This window comes from Chiloscyllium punctatum, chromosome 45 (genome assembly GCF_047496795.1).
Source record: "Chiloscyllium punctatum isolate Juve2018m chromosome 45, sChiPun1.3, whole genome shotgun sequence".
Lineage (NCBI taxonomy): Eukaryota > Metazoa > Chordata > Chondrichthyes > Orectolobiformes > Hemiscylliidae > Chiloscyllium > Chiloscyllium punctatum.
In genome coordinates this window covers 63,277,814-63,301,316 of record NC_092783.1, presented here as the reverse complement: position 1 = coordinate 63,301,316, position 23,503 = coordinate 63,277,814, and the positions used below count along the sequence as shown (strand labels likewise).

Sequence of the window (23,503 nt, the reverse complement as noted above, 5' to 3'; positions counted from 1 at the left end):
TCTTATGTACTCTGGGATGTAGATTATCAGGCCTTGGGGATTTAAACGCCTTCATTTCCATCGGTATTTCCAACTCCATTTCTCTACTAATACAGATTTGTTTAGTTCCTCCCTGTCACTAAACCCTGTGTTCCCCATCATTCCTACTTTGGTATGTGTGTCCTGCTTTGTGAAGACAGAACAAAGTATTAATTTAGTTCATTAGCCACCTCTTTTTTTTCCCCGTTTCTGACCGTCAGGGACCTACATTAGTTTTCACCTTAAAGAAGATTCTGTGACAGGGTGAAGGGCAGGAGAAACTAAACGACAAAACATTTGATGAAGACAAGATCAAAGTGTACAGTTTTGATCACCCTTACTTGAGGAAGGTTATAAATATGTTGGAGTCGGGAGTGTGGTGCTGGAAAAGCACAGCAGGTCAGGCAGCATCCAAGGAGCAGGAGAGTCGATGTTTCGGGCATTAGTTCTTCATTAGGAATGAGGCTTAGGATTGCCCAAAGTGTTGACTCTTCTGCTCCTCGGATGCTGCCTGACCTGCTGTGCTTTTCCAGCACCACACTCTCGACTCTAATCTCCAGCATCTGCAGTCCTCACTTTTGCTTCGTACATATTGGAGACAGTTCAAAGAGGGTTCACTAGATTGGTTTCAAAGATAAAAGGTTTGTCTTATGAAGAGAGATGGGTCAGTTTAGTACTCTCTGGAGTTTAGAAAAATAAGGGGAGATCTAATTGAGGTCTATAAGATGTTAAAGGGGATTGACAAAGTCAACGTAGAAAAACGTTTCCCCTTGTGGGGCAGTCTCGAACATAATCTAGAGATCAACGTTTTTGGATAAGGTATGGCAGATTTAAAACAGGGACGTTGAGGAATTACTTCTCTCAAAGGGGCAGGAATCTGTGCAATTCACTTCCCCAGAGTACGGTGGACACTGGGACATTCAGTAAGTTTATGGAGGAGATAGACAGATGTTTAATTAGTAGCGGGGTGGAGGGTTATGGAAAGTGGAGTTGAGGGCAAGGTGAGATCTGTCGTGATACTAGGAGAAAGTGAGGACTGCAGATGTTGGAGACTAGAGTCGCGAGTGTGGCGCTGGAAAAACACAGCAGGTCAGGCAGCATCTAAGGAGCAGGAGAATTGACGTCTTGGGCAAAAGCCCTTCATCAGGAAGCAAGGGCTTTTGCCCAAAATGTCGATTCTCCTGCTCCTCGGATGCTGCCTGACCCGCTGTGCTTTTCCAGCAACACACTCTCAACTCCATCATGATCCTATTGAGTGGTAAAACAGGCTCAGAAGGGGTTGTACGACCTCCTTCTGCCCTTACTTCTGATGTTCTTAAAGTGAGTGACAATAGGTACAGTAAAGAAACAGAAGACATATCCGACTGAGGTGTGAGGCGCTGTGTAGCAAATTGGAACGTAATGAAGGACCACGTGAGACACACATGAAACTGTTGAGCTTGTAACAAGACAGTACAATATTGTGTAACACTTGGAGAAGCAAAATATTTTTTAAAAGATCTGAAACTATGAACATTGATGTTCAGAAAGACTTGGGTGAATTCAATACAAGTAACAAGGAAACTGAGCATGCCAGCACAGTAAACAATGTGAAAGGAAAATGGCATGTTGGGCCTTTATTGCAAGGTGATTGGAGTACAAGAATAAATAGGTCTGGCTAAAATAGTACAGGGGTTTGATGTGACCACTCCTTCAGTCTCAGTGTTTAAGGGTCAGTCTCTATTTAAGGAAGGTTACACCATTAATGGAGCATACAGTGAAGGCTCATTAGAATGGTCCCTGGAATGTGAGGCTGAATCAATTTTCTCTGGGCTCTACAGCCAATTAAATATTTTGAAATGTGGCCTCAGTTGTAATTTAGGAAGCTCAGCAGCCCATTTGTGCACAGCAGGATCCCACAAAAAGCCCAGATATTCTGTTTTACTGACATGAGGGATACATATTGGTCATGTCAAAGGGGAATACACCTTTCTGTTTTCCAATTAGCACTACGGGATCACTCACAATCTCTGAAGCAGTCTGATGTGCCTTGCTTTATTGTCTCCTTTGAAAGCAGATACTTCTGCCACTGTGGCACTCCATCAGTACCGTGCTGAAGGTGTGACCCTGGGGTTTGTTGGGTTTGGGGTGAGACCCATGAAACATAAGCTGACACCTGACGTGCACATGGTGTGACTGGGCATGTCTGTGGTGAGTCTCTGATCTCCAACTGTGAGGGTTAATGGTCTCACTAAAGTGTCAATGCTCAGATCATCCCTGTCTTGTGGCTATTTATAATTAGAAACCAGAATCGGACAGGTCTGTCCTACTTATTCTCAAAATGCTAACCCTTTCACCATTCGCTGTGGAGTTGCCAGGTCTGGGTGAATTTATTCCTGGAGACTTCATCTAATGACTTCTTGCCCTAAATGTCCCATCCTTCGGCCACTAGTCACCCAACTCAATTACCTTCATGACCTCAACTCCCTGCACCCAATCAGAATGGCCTCAGCAACATCTTTGAGTGTTAGCTTCACTTGTGGGGACTTCAGGTCAATCCTGGAGACTCGGCCACCCTTTGACTGGAGTCTTGACAAATGCAAGTTTCTTGTTTTTTCCCCTGATTTCAAGATGTTGACTCCCGAGCTATCATTCCAGCTGGTGCTTTAATTAGATTAGATTAGATTACTTACAGTGTGGAAACAGGCCCTTCGGCCCAACAAGTCCACACCGCCCCGCCGTAGCGCAACCCACCCATACCCCTACCTTTACCCCTTACCTAACACTACAGGCAATTTAGCATGGCCAATTCACCTGACCTGCACATCTTTGGACTGTGGGAGGAAACCGGAGCACCCGGAGGAAACCCACGCAGACACGGGGAGAACGTGCAAACTCCACACAGTCAGTCGCCTGAGGCGGGAATTGAACCCGGGTCTCAGGTGCTGTGAGGCAGCAGTGCTAACCACTGAGCCACAGTGCTGCCCCAAAATGGAAGTAAAATGCTGCAGAATATGGAAATCTGCAATAAAAATGGAAGGAGCTAGAGAACCGCAGCAGGACTAGTAGCAGCTGTGGAGAAAGACACTTGAGTGTCCAGTGTCTCCTTCTTCAAAACTGAATAGAGCTAGAAAATGCTGAAAATGTGTTGCTGGAAAACGCAGCAGGTCAGGCAGCATCCAAGGAGCAGGAGAATCGATGTTTCGGGCATGAGCCCTTCTTCAGGAATCTAATCTTTCGGCTCATGCCCGAAACATCGATTCTCCTGCTCCTTGAATGCTGCCTGACCTGCTGCGTTTTCCAGCAACACATTTTCAGCTCTGATCTCCAGCATCTGCAGTCCTCACTTTCTCCTAGAGCTAGAAAATGTCAGTATTCCTGTTTTGACAAACAGAAGGAGCAGTGAGTGGAACAGATGGTGAGGATGTCCAGAGCAAAAGACTGAAAGGGTGTTCGTATTGTTATTAAAGGAGAGAATGAGATGCAGAATAGGTGTTAATGGTAGGTGTGAACAATAGAAAATAGTTTAGAAACAAACATTTGCTGGAAAAGCTCAGCAGGTCTGGCACCATCCGTGGAGAGAAATCAGCATTAATGGTTTGGGTCCAGTGACCCTTTTGGATTTTTTTAAAAAATAGTTTAGCTTTGCTGAAAGCAAACTCGTGTGTTGAGACATTTTGGTACCTTGCCTATGCAGTTATTGTTCATGCACAGAAGTAGCCCAGAGTGGTGAAGTATCTGATCCTGATCCCACATCTGAAGCTAATCTGATCCTGGATGGTGTTTTCCAGTTTGGAGTCAGTGGACAGTGATTAAGGGGATGTGATCTGGCTTGTTACGTTATCTCTTCCCAGCAGGCAGTGCTGAGGCTCAGAACAGCACCTATTGGCTGCTGAACCTCAAGCTGTCTAAACCCCAAACCCACTGGAATTCACCCCCAAAACATCTCCATCTCTTGACCTCTGCCTCTGCTCGTTTTGAAGACTCCTCTGCGTCTGTGGGATCTGCTCTATCTGGCGTATTAATTATTCAAGCTTGCTCTCTGCAGATTGGCTGCTGATCTCGGGCACCACTGGGCTGGGGGTATCTTCACATACACTGTCCCTGAGGCTGTTTACTCCTTCCTATTCATTAAGACTACACGGTGGCTCAGTGGTTAGCACTACTGCCTCACAGCACCAGGGACCTGGGTTCGATGCCAGACTCTCTGTGTAGAGTTTGCACATTCTCCCCGTGAGTTTCCTCCTACAGTCCAAATGAAGTGCAGGCCAATTGGATTGTCCATACTCAACTGCCCATAGACTCCAGGGATGTGCAGGCTAGGTGGATTTGCTGTGGGAAGTGCAAGGTAGGGGTTGGGTCTGGATTGGAATTTCTTTGATGGACTGAATGGCCTGCTTCCACACTGTAAGAATTCTATGATTCGGTACTCTGCTGTACACAGCACACTCTGTAGTGTCTGAGAACTCTCTCTCTCACATGCCCATTCTCAACTGGAACCTTCTACCTTACTGATGTCAGATTTTTGGTCATTCTGTTGACTTTCGTATCATTGCAGTTCAAAGTCATTTCACACTCCTGCAGTTCCTGCGGATGTTGTAGGGGTCTGTTGTGAGGAGAGGAATGGTTGGTATGGGTGTGGGGAAGGGGATCAGGGATGTGTGGGAGAAGGGTGTGTGCAGTGTGTGCAATATACGAGGGAGGGTGTGGGGTGGAGAGGAGGGTGTACATGCCTGAGAGTGGTGTACTGGACACCCACGTGTTCTTTATCCATCTCCTTTAACAGTTTCCTCTGACATGTTTGGTTGTGCAGGAAGGACCAGAACATTCTGTCTCCGGTGAACTGTTGGTATTTGCTGCTGAACCAGGTGCGGAGGGAGAGCAAGGATCACACCACACTGAGCGATATCTATCTCAACAACATCATCCCACGCTTTGCCCAAGTCAGTGATGACTCCGTCCGTCTCTTCAAGAAGGTGAGGGGCTTCCTATTGATCCTGTCATTCCTTGGGCTGTGAGCTCCCGAACCCTCACTATCACCTCCCCCCCCACTCCGATTTCCCAGATAACCAGAACAGAATGGGAAATCTGTTATCCCTTTTCTTTCCCAGAGCACGGCTCAAACTGGGCATTGTGTGGATTGTGAAATGTAAGGGTGGCATTAGCAGTGGGAATTACAGGGGATAGGGTCGGGATTGGAGAAGTGGGGTTGGAGCTTGGTAATGGATGGGATGCTCTTCAGAAGGTCAATTATGGACTCGATGGGCTGAATGGCCTGCTTCCACATTCCACATTCTATGATCTGTTTCAAGGATTGAAGCTTGTGTTTAAATTGGATTATTGAAGGATTTTTATTCTTATTATTCATTCTTGGGATGTGAGTATCAGTTCCAGGTGAGGGTTTAATGTAACCCTAATGGTATTCCTTTTCTCTCCCTCACTCCTTCTCGTGCCCACTGCATGTGAGGAAGAGAGTTTGTGGAAGAGGATCAATTAAATATCACTGAGTTTTCCAGTGTAGGGAGCACAATGAAAAGACTCTGCAGTTTTTATTTCTTTCCCTCTGCCTTCTCTGGGTCAGAGTTCAAAGGTTCTGGCATCTCTCCATGACCCCACCCAGTAACGTAGCTGTCACGAGTAACCCTGAACAGTGGGGACCTGTGAGCTGACAATCCAATGGAAGCCAGGTCTTCAGCTGACCCCAGCTACCCAGGAAGAGGTCACTGCGATTGATCAGCATTGGGAACTCGAGCCGATATTTTATGCCTCATCTCCCTCAGCCCCAGCATGCTGCAGCCAGAGACAACTCTCTTCATCTAACCACCCCCAGTCTGAGGAAGATCAGATAACCGAGCATAAAGCTTGGGTCCAGTCTGATGTTCTTCACTGTAGCTGGATCAGTGCCAGTTCACGTCTCCACTGAGTTGTTGTGGCGTGGGGACCACGTCTGTTAGTAGTGTGAAATGATAAAAAGGAGTAATGTGTGGTCACTGGCAATGATGGTTGACTGCTTTCGGGAGCTCCAGGCGGGACTACATGCTTGTGGTGCACACGTTTCAGTTCCAGGGATTGACCCGAAATTTGAAGTGACTTCTGGACAAGGGTGGGGCTGCTGAGGCCAAGCTCTTGGCAAAGTCGCTCTGTAATCATCTGCAAGTGGTTTGAGGAGCTGGAATTCTTGACCATGTTATGCATAAAACACGAGTAAGTTCACCAGCTGAGGGATAGTGGATTGAATCAGAAGTGGAATTTAAAACATTCCTTCACCCTCCCCACCCCCACTGTGCCCCGCCCCCTCCCCCACCGCTTACAGTCTGGTGAATTATCAAGGTCTGCAGATTCCCGGACACTGTGTTTCCAAATTGACCCTATCCCAAAACCTGAGGTAGACAGTTATTTCCCTGTGGGAAATCTATCCTTCAAAACAGAATGTGTGTGTGTGTGTCTGTGTGTGTGTGTGTGTCTGTGTCTGTATATATGTGTGTGTGTGTCTGTATATATATATGTGTGTGTATATGTGTGTGTGTCTGTGTGTGTATATGTGGGTGTACGCATGTGTGTGTGGGAATATGTGTGTATGTGTATATATGTGTGTGTGTGTGTGTGTGTGTGTGTGTGTGTGTGTGTTTGTGTGTGTATATGTGGGTGTACGCATGTGTGTGTGGGAATATGTGTGTATGTGTATATATGTGTGTGTGTGTGTGTGTGTGTATGTTTGTGTGTGTGTGTGTGTGTCTGTGTGTGTGTCTGTGTGTGTATATGTGGGTGTACGCATGTGTGTGTGGGAATATGTGTGTATGTGTATATATGTGTGTGTGTATGTTTGTGTGTGTGTATGTTTGTGTGTGGGTGTGTGTTTGGTCCCAGTGACAACGTGAACTGAGCACAGGCTCCACTGACTGCTCCCACCCAAACAGAAACCTGGTGGTAACCACACGGGTTCACCCCAAGACGTGTAAATGTCCCGAGATTACTGAAACATTTGTCCTTATAGCAGTCACTGGACTGTAAGCAGGGTGTGGGGGGGGTGAAAGAATGTTTTAAAGATCCACTTTTGATTCAATCCAGTATCCCTCAGATGATGAACGTATTTGTGTTTTATTCAGGGCTGTAATGGGAATGGCAACCTCAACAATGAAAGCTAAATGTTGTGAATGCTGGAAATCTGAAACAGGGAGAAATCAGGTCTCACCAATTTGATTGAGGTTTTTGAAAAAGTAACAAAGAAGATTAATGAGGGCAGAGCAGTGGTCATGATCTACATGGACTTCAGTAAGGTGTTAACAAGGTTAGATCTCATGGAATACAGGGAGAACTAGCCATTTGGATACAGAACTAGCTCAAAGGTAGAAGACAGAGGGTGGTGGTAGAGGGTTGTTTTTCAGACTGGAGGCCTGTGACCAATGGAGTGCCACAAGGATCGGTGCTGGGTCCTCTGCGTTTTGTCATTTACATAAATGATTTGGATGCGAGCATAAGAGGTACAGTTAGTAAGTTTGCAGATGACACCAAAATTGGAGGTGTAGTGGACAGCGCAGAGGGTTACCTCAGATTACAACAGGATCTGGACCAGATGGGCCAATGGGCTGAGAAGTGGCAGATGGAGTTTAATTTAGATAAATGTAAGATGCTGCATTTTGGAAAGACAAATCAGGGCAGGACATATATACTTAATGGTAAGGTCCTAGGGAGTGTTGCTGAACAAAGAGACCTTGGAGTGCAGGTTCACAGCTCCTTGAAAGTAGAGTCGCAAGTAGATAGGATAGTGAAGAAGACGTTTGGTATGCTTTCCTTTATTGGTCAGAGTATTGAGTACAGGAGTTGGGAGGTCATGTTGTGGCTGTACAGGATGTTGGTTAGGCCACTTTTGGAATATTGTGTGTAATTCTAGTCTCCTTCCTAACGGAAGGATGTTGTGAAATTTAAAAGGGTCCAGAAAAGATTTGCAAATTTGTGGCCAGGAATTCCTGATGAAGGGCTTTTGCCCAAAACATCGATTTTCCTGCTCCTCAGATGCTACCTGACCTGCTGTACTTTCCCAGCACTACTCTAATCTTGACTCTGTAACTCAGGTCTGGTGGCATCTGTGGAGGGAGAAACAGAATGAATGTGTTCTGAAACGGTGCCATGCTGGGCTGGAAATGTTAATTCTGTTTCTGACCTGCTGAGTTTCCTCAGTATTTTCTGTGGCTGCAGAATGAAACACGAATGTTTGTCACTCATGCAGTCTTTCCTTGAGGCAAGGACAGCAGAGAGGATGATTATCATTGAAGATATGTGAAATGTTCATGTTTCATTCTGTCTTTATGAATTGTCAGTTTCCTTACAGTGGTCAACGCTGACTCGCCTGTTATCAGTTCCTGCATGCCAAAACACCAACATGGGACAGGAGGAGGCAATTCAGCCCCTTGATCCTGGCTGACTTGTGACCTATCTCTGTAGACCTGCCTTTGACCCATTTCCCTTGCTATCATTGCTTGACAAAAGTTCATCTAGCTCAGATTTAAAATGGAAGCCCTCCTTCCATTGCCATTTGAGGACAAGAGTTCCAAACCTCTTCCACCCTTTGTGTGTAGAAGTGCTTCCTAACATCTCTTCGGAATGTCCTGGCCCTTATGCCCCTCATTTAGAATCTCAAACCAGTGGAAATAATTTAGCTTTATCTACCTTTTCGTTTCCTGTTAATACCTTGAAGATTTCAATCAGAACACCCATTAACTTTCTAACTTCTAGCTGAAACAATAATTTATGTAATCTCTCCTCATAACCTACCCCCCTGAAGCCCCAGTATCCTCCTTGTAAACCTGTGCTGAACTCACATTACTGTAAGTGGGTTCTAACTGGGGTTTTGTATAACTGAAGCATAATGTCTACATTCTTATACCCAGCCCTTTCCATATAGAGGCTAGCATTCCATTAGCCTTCCGGACTGTTTTCTGCACCAGTTCATGGCACTGAAACAGCAAGGTGTCTGATCCTCAAATCTCGCCGTATTTAACTTTGTGCCTTTTGAAGACACCCTGATGCACCTTTTTCAATTCAAAATAGATAACCTTACACTTGTTTATATTAAAATATATCTGCCGCGGCTTTTCCCATTTACCTAATCTATCAATATCCTGGTGTAGTTTTACGCTGTCCTTAATGCTGCCCAATTGTGCGTTGTCAGCACATTTGGATATTTGAGTGTTAATGTCATTATCCAAGTTGTTAATGAATATTGTGAATAACTGAATCCCCAACACAGATTCCTGTGGGACACCACTAGTTACTTCCTTCCGATTTGATTACTTACCCATTATTCCAAATCTCTGTTGGCTGCCACTCAACCAGTTTTCCATCTCTGTCAGTAATGTACCCTCAATTCAATGGGCCTCTACCTTAGGTAACAGGCTCTTGTACAAAACTTTGTCAAAAGCCTTTTGGAAGTCCATATAAACATCCATTGACTTACCTCTGTCCACTATCTTTGTCACCTCTTCAAAAAAACTTTAAGGTTTGTCAGAAATTAGATTAGATTAGATTAGATTACTTACAGTGTGGAAACAGGCCCTTCGGCCCAACAAGTCCATACAGCCCCGCCAAAGCGCAACCCACCCATACCCCTACATCTACATCTACCCCTTACCTAACACTACGGGCAATTTAGCATGGCCAATTCTCCTGACCTGCACATCTTTGGACTGTGGGAGGAAACCGGAGCACCCGGAGGAAACCCACGCAGACACGGGGGGAATGTGCAAACTCCACACAGAGAGTCGCCTGAGGCGGGAATTGAACCCGGGTCTCAGGCGCTGTGAGGCAGCAGTGCTACAAAATAACCTATCCTTCATGAATCTAGTATGATTCTTTCTGATTAACTGAATTTTTTTTGAAGTGATCAGTTACCCTATCCTTGACTGAAGACTCCAACATCTTCTCCATCGTAGACATTAGGCTAATCCTCTGTAATTCCCTGGGTTCCCTCTGTCACCCTTCTACAAGGGGCAAAGTAATGAGGAAATCCAGACATACATCTGCTAAATCCAGGGAAATCTGAAAGACTGTGATTAGGGCATCAGCAATGTGCTTTCCTAACTCCTTTAACACCCACAGATGGAAAGCAGCCACTCTTTTGTCAGTCTTCAGTTCTATTAATTTCCCCATTATTGATTATTTAGATAAACTAATTTTATTTTGACCCTGTCCCTGATTCTCTGTTATTTTTTTCCATTAAGATCTCCTCCTTTCCTGCTGTGAACACTGAAGCAAAATAATCATTTAGGATTTCCCTGTGGTCATTGACAATATCCTCACTCGAGACCTTCAGTGGGTCAACAGTATCTTAAACAGCCACTTCCCCTTTCATAGGATCATACAATCCTTATAGTGTGGAAACAGGCCCTTCAGCCCAAGAAATCCACGTCGACCCTCTGAAGAATATTTCATCCAGACCCATTCCACTCTTGCTCTACATTTCCCCAACTAATGCACCTAATCTACACATCACTAAACACTATGGACAATTTAGCATGGCCAATTCACCTGACCTGCACATCTTTGGACTGTGGGAGGAAACCGGAGCACCCGGAGGAAACCCACGCAGACACGGGGAGAATGTGCAAACTCCACACAGTCAGTTGCCAGAGTCTGGAATCGAACCAGGGTCCCTGACACTGTGGAAAAAGTGAGGACTGCAGATGCTGGGGATCAGAGCATTAAAATGTGTTGCTGGAAAAGCGCAGCAGGTCAGGCAGCATCAAAGGAGCAGGAGAATCGACGTTTCGGGCATAAGCCCTTCTTCAGGAATGAGGAGGGTGTGCCAAGCAAGTTAAAATAAAAGGTAGGGAGGAGGGACTTGGGGAGGGGTGTTGGGTGGAAGGAGGTTAAGGTGAGGGTGATAGGCCGGAGAGGGGGTGGGGGAGGAGAGGTCAGGAAGAAGATGGCAGGTCAAGAAGGCAGTGCTGAGTCTGAGGGTTGGGGCTGAGACAAGGTGGGGGGAGGGGAAATGAGGAAGCTGGAGAAATCTGAGTTCATCCCTTGTGGTTGGAGGGTTCCTAGGTGGAAGATGAGGCGCTCTTCCTCCAGGCGTCGTGTTGCCATGGTCTGGCGATGGAGGAGACCAAGGACCTGCATGTCCTTGGTGGAGTGGGAGGGGGAGTTAAAGTGTTCAGCCACTTGGTTGGTTGGTGCGGGTGTCCCAGAGGTGTTCTCTGAAACGTTCCGCAAGTAGGCTGCCTGTCTCCCCAATGTAGAGGAGGCCACATCGGGTGCAGCTGATGCAGTAAATGATGTGTGTGGAGGTGCAGGTGAATTTCTGATGGATATGGAAGGATCCCTTGGGACCTTGGAGGGAAGTGAGGGGGGAGGTGTGGGCTAAACGCCAGCTTGCGGACACCTCCTCCTACTGCCCCCTTGACCATGACCCCACCTCCCACAACCAAACCATCATCTCCCAGACCATCCATAACCTCATCACCTCAGGGATCTCCTATCCACCGCCTCCAACCTCATAGTCCCACAACCCCACACCACCCGTTTCTACCTCCTGCCCAAAATCCACAAACCTGACTGCCCCGGCCGACCCATTGTCTCAGCCTGCTCCTGCCCCACCGAACTCATCTCTGCATACCTCGACACGGTCCTGTCCCCCTTAGTCCAAGAACTCCCCACCTACGTTCGGGACACCACCCACGCCCTCCACCTCCTCCATGATTTTCTCTTCCCCGGTCCCCAACGCCTTATCTTCACCATGGACATCCAGTCCCTGTACACTTCCATCCCCCATCACGAAGGACTCAAAGCCCTCCGCTTCTTCCTTTCCCGCCGTACCAACCAGTACCCTTCCACTAACACCCTCCTTCGACTGACTGAACTGGTCCTCATTCTGAACAACTTCTCTTTCCAATCCTCCCACTTCCTCCAAACCAAAGGAGTAGCCATGGGCCCCAGCTATGCCTGCCTCTTTGTTGAATATGTGGAACAGTCCATCTTCCGCAGCTACACTGGCACCACCCCCCACCTTTTCCTCCGCTACATCGATGACTGTATTGGCGCTGCCTCGTGCTTCCACAAGGAGGTTGAACAGTTCATCCACTTTACCAACACCTCCCACCCCGACCTCAAATTTATCTGGACCGTCTCAGACTCCTCCCTCCCCTTCCTAGACCTCTCCATCTCTATCTCGGACGACCAACTCAACACGGACGTATACTATAAACCGACTGACTCCCACAGCTACCTAGATTACACCTCCTCCCACACTGCCCCCTGTAAAAACGTCATCCCATATTCCCAATTCCTTCGCCTTCGCCACATCTGCTCCCAGGAGGACCAATTCCAATACCGAACAACCGAGATGGCCTCCTTCTTCAAAGACCGCAATTTCCCCCCAGACGTGGTTGACGATGCTCTCCACCGCATCTCCTCCACTTCCCGCTCCTCCGCCCTTGAACCCCGCCCCTCCAATCGCCACCAGGACAGAACCCCACTGGTCCTCACCTACCACCCCACCAACCTCCAGATACATCGGATCATCCTTCGTCATTTCCGCCACCTCCAAACGGACCCCACCACCAAGGATATATTTCCCTCCCCACCCCTATCAGCGTTCCGGAAAGACCACTCCCTCCGTGATTCCCTTGTCAGATCCACACCCCCCACAAACCCAACCTCGACTCCCGGCACCTTCCCCTGCAACCGCAAAAAATGCAAAACTTGCACCCACACCTCCCCCCTCACTTCCCTCCAAGGCCCCAAGGGATCCTTTAATATCCATCAGAAATTCACCTGCACCTCCACACACATCATTTACTGCATCCGCTGCACTTGATGTGGCCTCCTCTATATTGGGGAGACAGGCCGCCTACTTGCGGAATGTTTCAGGGAACACCTCTGGGACACCCGCACCAACCAACCCAACCACCCTGTGGCTGAACACTTTATCTCCCCCTCCCACTCCGCAAATACCATGCAGGTCCTTGGTCTCCTCCATCGCCAGACCATAGCAACACGACGCCTGGAGGAAGAGCGCCTCATCTTCCGCCTAGGAACCCTCCAACCACAAGGGATGAATGCAGATTTCTCCAGCTTCCTCATTTCCCCTCCCCCCACCTTGTCTCAGTCTCAACCCTCGGACTCAGCACCGCCTTCTTGACCTGCAATCTTCTTCCCGACCTCTCTGCCCCCACCCCCTCTCCGGCCTATCACCCTCACCTTAACCTCCTTCCACCTATTGCATTTCCAACGTCCCTCCCCCAAGTCCCTCCTCCCTACCTTTTACCTTAGCCTGCTTGGCACACCCTCCTCATTCCTGAAGAAGGGCTTATGCCCGAAACGTCGATTCTCCTGCTCCTTGGATGGTGCCTGACCTGCTGCGCTTTTCCAGCAACACATTTATATTCCCTGTCACTGTGAGGCAGCAGTGCTAACCACTGAGCCACTGTGCCACCCTTTATATAACTATAAAATCTTTACCTATTGTCCTTCACATCCCTTGCAAGTTTCTTTTCATAATCCTTATTAACTGCTTTTATAAGTGCTTTGTTGGTCTTTGTATGGTTCCTTTCCGTGGGATCTGTACTGATCTTTTTGTCTGATTATCAACAGACCAGAGGGGTTTGTGTTCATCCTTCAGCTGTTGTTTTTTCTCGAGCCGTTGGACTATCTGGTTGAAGTGTGTAATTCTGCCTCGAATGTTACTGTCTGCTCACCGGGCCCGGAGTCAGAGACTCTGCAATCAGTTTCAGCGCAAAAAAGCAAATCAATTATAAAGCTGACCAAGCTTTGACCTTGGCAAATAGACCTCCTTATCAGTTGATAATTTGCTTTCTGCAGTGTGTGTAACTCTGCGTTAGGAAAATCCTTCCACAGGCAGTTTAATGGTAAGCTGTATGTCGGTGTGTTCAATGAAGGGAGGCTCTACACTGGCTTCTTCGTTCTTCAGAGCATTAACACTGAAACCTGAGGCTTTGATTTGTTCAATAACCCTTCACCTCTTTCAACAAATAGGTTGTGTTTAGAGAATTGTTGAAACATTAAATGTAGGGGTCTGGGTGGGTTGCGCTTCGGCGGGTCGGTGTGGCCTTGTTGGGCCGAAGGGCCTATTTCCACACTGTAAGTAATCTAATCTAATCAAATCAAATCTAATCTCCATGAATTATATTGAAACCATTTTATGCATGTTCCACCAGCAGTAATGTGGTGATAATCAGCAATCTCATTTTCAGACCTGGGTGGAAGTTTTGCCAATTGCAATGAAGTAAATTGTAATAAGTAATGCTGAAACATTCTCCTTCATTTGACTGGAGCCTCTTACAGCAAGGATCTGTGAGCGGCTCTGACCTTGAGTCTCTTATCTCAAACTGCCACTGGCCTGTATCCCACTCAAAGATACAATGGTTTTCCTGAAGAAATAAGAAATTTTGGACTTGTTGATGCATTGATTATTCACAAAAACATTACAAGCAGAGGTTGTCTCATCTAGTTGTAAAGGGGATGTTCAGAACAAGGAATAGCTGACATCTGGTTATGTAGATACCTACTGGCCAAACTGCCAATCCCCAGCCTGTTTTCATTTTGTTTTGCAAATGCTGTCCTTGTATTTCTTGGGAAATATTGGATTAGTGGTGCTGGAAGAGCACAGCAGTTCAGGCAGCATCCAACGAGCAGCGAAATCAACGTTTTGGGCAAAAGCCCTCCTGATGAAGGGCTTTTGCCCGAAACGTTGATTTCGCTGCTCGTTGGATGCTGCCTGAACTGCTGTGCTCTTCCAGCACCACTAATCCAGTATTTGATTTTCAGCATCTGCAGTCATTGTTTTTACCTTTCTTGGGAAATGTCCATTTTGAGACTTGTTGATGTTGGGAGCAGATCAAAGCTGGTAGTCCATGTGAACCTGGAGCTGAGGCTGTTGTCGATGGGGTTGTACAATGGGTTGGTACACAGCCCTCTACAATGTTATAGAGACATATTTGCACAATGTTTGCTCATTCCTGCCTAGTTTGATGGAGTTGACGATCTCTGAATGTTTGCTGGATGTTTATTTGCAATGGGTTTGGGGTAGTTTTATCCATTTCCCCAGGGCCAGAGCTGAGAGAGAGTGACAGGAAGCTGACACTAAAGCTAGGAAGAGTGTGATTGGTTTTGGGACAAAATTGAGGGAACTTAACTTTACATTCCTACTGTTGTATCTCACCTGGTGCAGGAAAGTTGAATGTGTTTGCAACATGAAATGATACCTGAAGTGAATAAGAAATGAAGTGGTGTCACTGGAACTGAACCTTTCTGACTGTTCACACTTCTGAATTGCACTTAGGCCCCACTCTTCCACAACACAGAAGATCATCAGACATTGGAGCAGATGCAGACCATTCAGCCCATTGCATTCAGTCTGCCATTTAATGAGATCACAGCTGACCTGATAATCCTCAACTCCATTTTCCTAATTTTTTCCCCCAGAACCCTTAGTTCCCTGACTGATTAAAACTCTGTCTATCCCAGCCTTGAATAAACTTAATAACCCAGTCTTGACAACCCTCTACAGTAAAGAATTCATCAGATTCATTCCTCTCTGAAAGAAGGGATTCTTCCTCATCTTGGTCTTAAATGCGTGACCCCTTTTTCTGAGATTATGTCCATGGTCCAGGACTTTTCCACAAGGAGAATCAACCTCCCTGCCTCTACCCAGTCAAGTTCCCAAAGAATTTTGTGTGCTTCAGTAGATTCTCCTAAACTCCTATGATTACTCACTCTGTCCTCTGTAGCTGGGATCAACTGAGTAATGTTTCTCCGTGCTGCCTATAATGTCAGTGTGCCTGTCCCTGGGAGAAACAGAGTAAAGCTGTTCTCTGTAGCCTATTCCAGCTGGACTATGACTGGTGTCTTGGATATTTTTAGCAAAATATCCCTACTTTTATACTCCATTCCCTTTGCAATAAAAGCTTATATTCCATTTGCCTTCGCTATTACCTGCTAAATTTGAATGCTAGCTTTTTGTGATTCATGAATGAGGTCTCCCATATCCTGCTGTATTGCAGCTTTCTGCAGTCTTTCTCTGTATAAATAATATTCGGCTCTTCTGTTCTTCCTGCCAAAGTGCATAAAATAACGTTTCCCCACATTATATTCCATCTGTCAAGTTTTTGATGACTCACTGAAGTTGTCTCTGTCCGTCTGTTTGACTCTTTGTGTCATCCTCACAACTTGCCTTCCTACCTATTCACTTTTCTCATCCATGTCATTCATATTTACTGTAAATATTTACGGCTCTAGGACTGATCCCACTGGTTACAGATTACCATATTGAAAACCAAGATTTTGAATGAATGATTTTCAAACAGTGATCACAAGTTCTGTATTCTCCGTAAGAGGTAACGTCCTCTCCACATATTACTCTCCTGGGATCTTCAATGATCTAATCAAGTCACCACTAACCTTTGTAAACCTCAGCAAATACAAGCCCAGCTGTCCATACAATCCACCCATTCCAGGGATTAGATTAGGAAATCTTCTCTGAACTGCTTTCAAGGCATTTATAGAACCACTGAATCCCGTGTGAAAGCAGGCCATTCGGCCCATCAAGTCCACACTGACCCTCTGAGGAGCATCCCACCCAGACCCACCCCATATTTCCCATGGCCAATCCACTTAACCTGCACAGGTTTGGACTGTGGGAGGAAACTGGAGCACTGAGGGGAAACCCACGTAGACACAGAGAATGTGCAAACTCCACACAGACTGTCGTCCAAGGGTGGAATTGAACCCTGGTCCCTCGTACTGTGACACAGCAGTGCTAACCGCTGAGCCACCATGCCACACGTGTACTGTATTCTTCCTTCAATAAGGATAGCAATGCAATAGTCGTTTGATAGGTCAGAACTTGAGTATTGCTGATAAAGGTGCATTTTGATGAAGCATTTAGTCTTGCATCCATCGAGACAATTTGCAAGATTACCAATTCAAGGGGAAAACCAACACTTATACAGCATGAGAGGTCAATGCTGATTGGTTGGCAAGTCACTGAAAATGAAAATGTGATATTTTCCCCCATTATACTCCATTTGCCACATCTTTGCCCATTCACTTTGTCCGGCTGTGTCCCTTTGTAGCCTCGTTATGTCCTCTTCACAACTTACTTTCCTCCCTATCTTTGTGCAATGATAAAACATAAAACATTTCCTTCATTCAAATAATTTATATAAATTGTGAAAGATTGAGGCTGCAGCACTGTGGTATATCACTGATTACATGTTGCCTTTCTTCAGTTTTCCACAGTAACCTTCGATATGGCACTTTATCTGTCCACTGGCTCTCCTTTACTCCGAGAACTCAACGATCTCCAACAAATTAGTCAGTCATGATTTTCTCTTTCAGAACATCACGTTGACTCTGCCAGAATACGTTGAAGTTTCTAAGTGCCCTGCTGAAGTGTCTTTAATAACACTTCCAACATTCTCCCCTTGACAAATGTTAATAACAGCCAAAAAAACCCCAAAAGAACTGCAAGTGCTGGAAATCAGAAGCAAAAACAAAAACAAGAATTGCTGGAAAATCTCAGCAGGTGTGGCAGCATCTGTGGAGAGAAAGCAGAGTGAACATCCAGTGACCCTTCTTCAGAACGAATTGTAGCGAGGAAAATAGACAAAAGTGAGGACTCCAGATGCTGGAAAACAGAGCTTAGATCAGAGTAGTGCTGGAAAAAAGGTCAGGCAACATCCAAGGAGCAGGAGAATCATTAGGAATAGAGGCAGGAAGCCTCCAGGGTGGAGAGATAAATGAGAGGGGCGTGGGGCTGGGGAGAAGGTAGCTAAACGTACAATAGGTGAATGGAGGGGGGGGGGGTATGAAGGTGATAGGTCAGAGGGAAGGGTGGAGTGGATAGGTGGAAAGGGAGATTGGCAGGTAGGACAGGTCATGAGGATGGTGCTGAGCTGGAAGATGTTGCAAGGAAAATGTTGATATTTATACAGAAGATGGGGAGGGGAGGGGGTAAGCGATAGGTGGGGATGGAGTCCAATGACTGGGACAAACAGTTGGACAAAGGATTGGGTAAAGGTCAGTCTGGGAGAATGAATAGCTGCTAATGGAGAGCATTAGTGGCTGACAATGGATTGTCTGTGGTAGCAACCCATGTGATGACAAGGCCTGGTGTATGGGGAATGAGGTAAGGACAAGGCCTCAGGCTCTAAAGTTATTGAACTCGATATTGACTCCAGAGGGCTGCTGGGTCCCCAAGCGGAAAATGAGGTGTTGTTCTTCCAACTTGTGCTGAGCCTCACTGGAGCACTGTAGCATGCCTGAGACAGAGATGTTGGCCAGGGAACAGGCTGGGATGTTGAAGTGGCAGGTAACTGGAAGCTCAGGATTGCTTTTGCAGAGAGAATGTAGATGTTCTGCAAAGTGGTCACTCAGTCTGTGCTTTGTTTCCCCATTGTAGAGCAGACCATGTTGTGAGCAGCATAACTAATGGACTGTGGGTTTCTGCTTTTGTCCCTCTGCCTTTTGGGATGAAGGAGTTACATGCACTGTTTTCCAGTCTAATGGAACCTTCCTAGAATCTAAGGAATCCTCACAAATTAAAACCAAGTGTTGATTGAGTACAATTGCGACATTGAAAAGGCATCTGGATGGGTTTAGGAACGGGAAGGGTTTGGAGGGATAAGGGCCGGATGCTGGCAGGTGGGACTAGATTGGGTTGGGATATCTGGTCGGCATGGACAGGTTGGACCAAAGGGTCTGTTTCCGTGCTGTACATCTTATGACTCTATAACTCTATCTCACCTGCCACTTCTTTAAGACATGAGGATGCTATCTATCGGGATCTGGAGATTTGTCAACTTGCAGTTCTAATAATTCACTTAGTACACGTTGAGTAGTGAATGTAATTTTCTTGATTTCCTCACTCTCCTCCATTCCCTCCATTCTCCATCCCTTCCATCCCCTCAGAATTATTACTGGGATGTTACTTGTTTCTCATTAGTGAAGATTGATGCAAAATAACTGTTCAATTGAATTGCTGCATCTTTGTCTTCCATTATTCATTCTCCATATTCACATTCTATAGGAACGCAAACTCTTTTCTCTTATAAATATTTATAGAAACTCTTACTCATACTAATTCAGCACATAATTTATCTGTTCTAGAAAATCAGTGTGAAGAGTAAGTGGATTTTCCATATTTATTTTGAACTTTAAACCACATTATGACACCCTTCAGCATGAGGAACCAGAGCTGAGTTTCTGTTTCACTATTAAGTAACAACATAGTTTGGAGAAATTAGTTTGGTTTTAGCTCTTAACCATCCAATTTTAGATACAGTTTTAAATCTGTTTGTCTCATTCTCTCTGTCTCGTGCTGTCTTTATCTCCCCCAATGTCTATTGAAATCTCCCCGTCTGGCTCATAGCTTGCTCATTATTACCTTTCTCACTCTGTCTCTCTCAATTAGAGTCATAGAGCTGTACAGGACAGAAACTGACCCCCAGGTGCATGGGTCAGGGATGTCTCAGATCGGCTGCAGACCATTCTGAAGGGAGAAGGTGACCAGCCAGCTGTTGTGGTGCATATAAGCAACAATTATATCGGTAATAAATGGGATGAGGTCCTACGAATAGAATTTGGGGTGTTAGGAGCCAAGTTAAAAGGTAGGACCTCCGAGGTTGTAATCTCCGGATTGCTACCAGTGCCACGTGCTAGTCAGAGTACTAGCACGTGCTCGAATCGGCAGGATGAATGGTGCAGGAGGGAGGGGTTCAGATTTTTGGGACATTGGGGGAGCTGAGGCTATTACATATTGGATGGTTTACATCGGGGCTGGACTGGAATCAACGTTTTTGAGGGGGCTTTTGCTAACATTGTTGGGGAGGATTTAAACTAATGTGGCAGGGGGCTGGGGACCAAATGAGGAGGTTAGTGGACAGTAAGGAGGTAGTAACTAAAGCCTGTAAGGAACTAGATAATGGAGTCAATGTGACTAAGGGGAAGAGTAGGCAGGGAGCAGATGATGAACACGGAAGGACAGGTGGTCTGAGGTACATTTGTTTTAATGCGAGAAGTGTAGTAGGTAAGGCAGATTAGGCCTTGGATTTGTACCTGGGAGTATGATGTTAGTACTATAACTGAGACTTGGTTGGGGAAGGGCATGATTGGCAACTAAATATCCCAGGATATTGATGCTTCCGGTGGAATAGAGAGGGAGGTAAAACGGGCAATATGGGCAGAGCTCAGAAATAGGACGGGTGCGGTAACAATGTTGGGGCTGTATTACAGGCCTCCTGACAGTGAGCTTGAGACAGAGGTACAAATATGTAAACAGATTATGGACAGATGTGGAAGCAACAGGCTGGTGGTGATGGGAGATTTTAATTTTCCCAACATTGACTGGGATTCACTTGGTGCTAGAGGTCTAGATGGAGCAGAATTTGTAAGGAGCATCCAGGAGGGTTTTCTGGAGCAGTTTGTAAATAATCCAACTCGAGAAGGGTCCATCCTGGACCTGGTGTTGGGGAGTGAGCCCGGCCAGGTGGGTGAAGTTTCAGTAGGGGATTACTTATGGAATAGTGATCACAATTCGATAAGTTTTAGAATACTCATGGACAAAAATGAGAGTGGTCCTGCAGGAAGAGAGATAAATTGGGGGAAGGCCAACTATAGCAAAAATGGGCAGGAGCTGGGGAATGTGGATTGGGAGCAGCTGTTTGAAGGGAAATCCACATTTAATATGTGGGAGGCTTTTAAAGAGAGTGCAGGACAGACATGTGCCTGTGAAAATGAGGGATAGAAATGGCAAGATTAGGGAACCGTGGATGACAGGTGAAATTGTGAGACTTGCAAAGAGGAAGCATACATAAGGTCTAGGCGACTGAAGACAGACGAAGCTTTGGAAGAATATCGGGAATGTAGGACCAATCTGAAACAAGGAATTAAGGGGGCTAAAAGGGGTCATGAAATGTCTTTAGCAAACAGGGTTAAGGAAAATCCCAAAGCCTTTTATTCATGTATAAGGAGCAACAGGGTAACTAGAAAAAGGGTTGGCCCACTCAAGGACAAAGGAGGAACATTATGTCAGAGAAAATGGGTGAGATTCTTAACGAGTACTTTGCATTAGTATTCACCGAGGAGTGGGACTTTTTTTTAGATTAGATTCCCTACAGTGTGGAAACAGGCCCTTCAGCCCAACAAGTCCACACCGACAGTCCGAAGAGCATCCTACCCAGACCCGTTTCCCTTCCGACTAATGCACCTAACACTAGCATTTAGCATGGCCAATTCACCTGACCTGCACACCTTTGGACTGTGGGAGGAAACTGGAGCACCCGGAGGAAACCCACGCAGACACGGGGAGAATGTGCAAACTCCACACAGACAATTGCCCGAGGCAGGAATTGAACCCGGTCCCTGGCGCTGTGAGGCAGCAGTGCTAACCACTGTGCCACCGTGCCACCCTAATGATGGACATTGAGGTTAGGGATACATGGTTGATAAGGAGGGAGGAAGTGTTGGGTATTCTAAAAGACATCAAGGTGGACGAGTCCCCAGGTCTGGATGGGATCTATCCCAGGTTACTGAGGGAAGTGAGAGAGGAAATACTGGGGCCTTAAGAGATATCTTTGCAGCATCCTTGAACACGGATGAAGGCCTGGAGAAGTGCTAATGTTGTCACCTTGCTTAAGAAGAGTAGCAGAGATAATCCAGGTAATTATAGACCGGTGAGCCTGGTAGGGAAGCTGCTGGAGAAGATACTGAGTGATAGGATCTGTTTACATTTGGAAGAAAATGGGCTTATCAGAGATAGGCAACATGGTTTTGTGCAGGGGAGATCATGCCTTACCAACTTAACAGAATTCTTTGAGGAAGTGGCAAAGTTGATAGATGAGGGAAGGGCTTTACATGTCATATACATGGACTTCAGAAAGGCATTTGATAAGCTTCCCCATGGTAGGCTGATGGAGAAAGAGAAGTCACTTAGGGTCCAGGGTGTACTAGCTAGATGGATAGAGAACTGGCTGGGCAGCAGGAGACAGAGAGTAGTGGAAGGGAGTTTCTCAAAATGGAGAACTGTCACCAGTGGATTTCCACAGGAATCTGTGCTGAGACCATTTTGTTTATGATATACATAAATGATCTGGAAGAAGCTATAGGTGGTCTGATTAGCAAGTTTGCAGATGACTGGTGGAGTAGCAGATAGTAAAGGGAACTGCCAGAGAATACAGCAGAATATAGATAGATTGGAGAGTCGGGCAGAGAAATGGCAGATGGAGTTCAATCCCGGCAAAATCGAGGTGATACATTTTGGAAGATCCAATTCAACAGCTAATTATACAGTAAATGGAAAAGGTAAAAACAATGACTGCAGATGCTGGAAACCAGATTCTGGATTAGTGGTGCTGGAAGAACACAGCAGTTCAGACAGCATCCAAGTAGCTTCGAAATCAAAGATGCTGCCTGAACTGCTGTGCTCTTCCAGCACCACTAATCCAGTAAATGGAAAAACCCTGGGGAAAATTGAAATACAGAGAGATCTGGGTGTTCAGGTCCATTGTTCCCTGAAGGTGGCAACGCAGGTCAGTAGAGTGGTCAAGAAGGCATACGGCAGGCTTTCCTTCATCAGGCGGGGTATTGAGTAAGTGTTGGCAAGTCATGTTACAGTTGTCTAAGACTATGGTTCAGCCACGTTTGGAATACTGTGTACAGTTCTCATTGCCACATTACCAAAAGGATGTCGATGCTTTGGAGAGGGAGCAGAGGAAATTCACCAGGATGTTGCCTGGTATGGAGGGCACTAGCTATGAAGAGAGGTTGTGTAGGTTAGGATTATTTTCATTAGAAAGACGGAGATCTACAAAATCATGACAGATATAGACAGGGTGGAAAGCAAGAAGCTTTTTCCCAGAGTGGGGTCTCAATTACTCGGGGTCACAAGTTCAAAGTGAGAGGGGAAAAGTTTCAGGGGGATATGTGTGGAAAGTTCTTTACGCAGAGGGTGGTGGTGCCTGGAACACGTTGCCAGCGAAGGTGGTAGAGGTGGGCATGATAGCGTCATTTAAGATGTATCTAGACAGATACATGAATGGGCAGGGAGTAGAGGGATACAGATCTTTAGAAAATAGGCGACAGGTTTAGATAGAGGATCTGGATTGGCGCAGGCTTGGAGGGCCGAAGGGACTGTTCCTGTGCTGGAATTTCCTTTGTTCTTTGTTGACAGAGGGTGGTGGTGGAGGGTTGCTTTTCAGACTGGAGGCCTGTCACCTGTGGTGTGCCACAAGGATTGGTGCTGAGTCCACTGCTTTTCATCATTTATATAAATGATTTGGATGTGAACATAGGAGGTACAGTTAGTAAATTTGTAGATTACGCCAAAATTGGAGGTGTAGTGGACAGTGAAGAAGGTTACCTCAGATTACAATGGGATCTTGGTCAGATGGGCCAGTGGGCTGAGGAGTGGCAGATGGAGTTTAATTCAGATAAATGTGAGGTGTTGCATTTTGGAAAGGCAAATCAGAGCAGGACTTATATACTTAATGGTAAG

General features: G+C 46.1%; 1 protein-coding gene across 2 annotated transcripts in view; it reads left to right on the top strand.

The window, feature by feature from the left end:
- The window catches only part of srgap2 (SLIT-ROBO Rho GTPase activating protein 2), a 276,414-nt gene that overhangs the window by 145,638 nt on the left and 107,273 nt on the right, over positions 1 to 23,503 (top strand). For both annotated transcript variants that reach the window (XM_072563932.1, XM_072563933.1), the window contains exon 4: positions 4,811 to 4,973. In XM_072563932.1, coding sequence (XP_072420033.1) covers positions 4,811 to 4,973 — 163 coding nt within the window. The remainder of the gene's footprint in view (positions 1 to 4,810; positions 4,974 to 23,503) is intronic.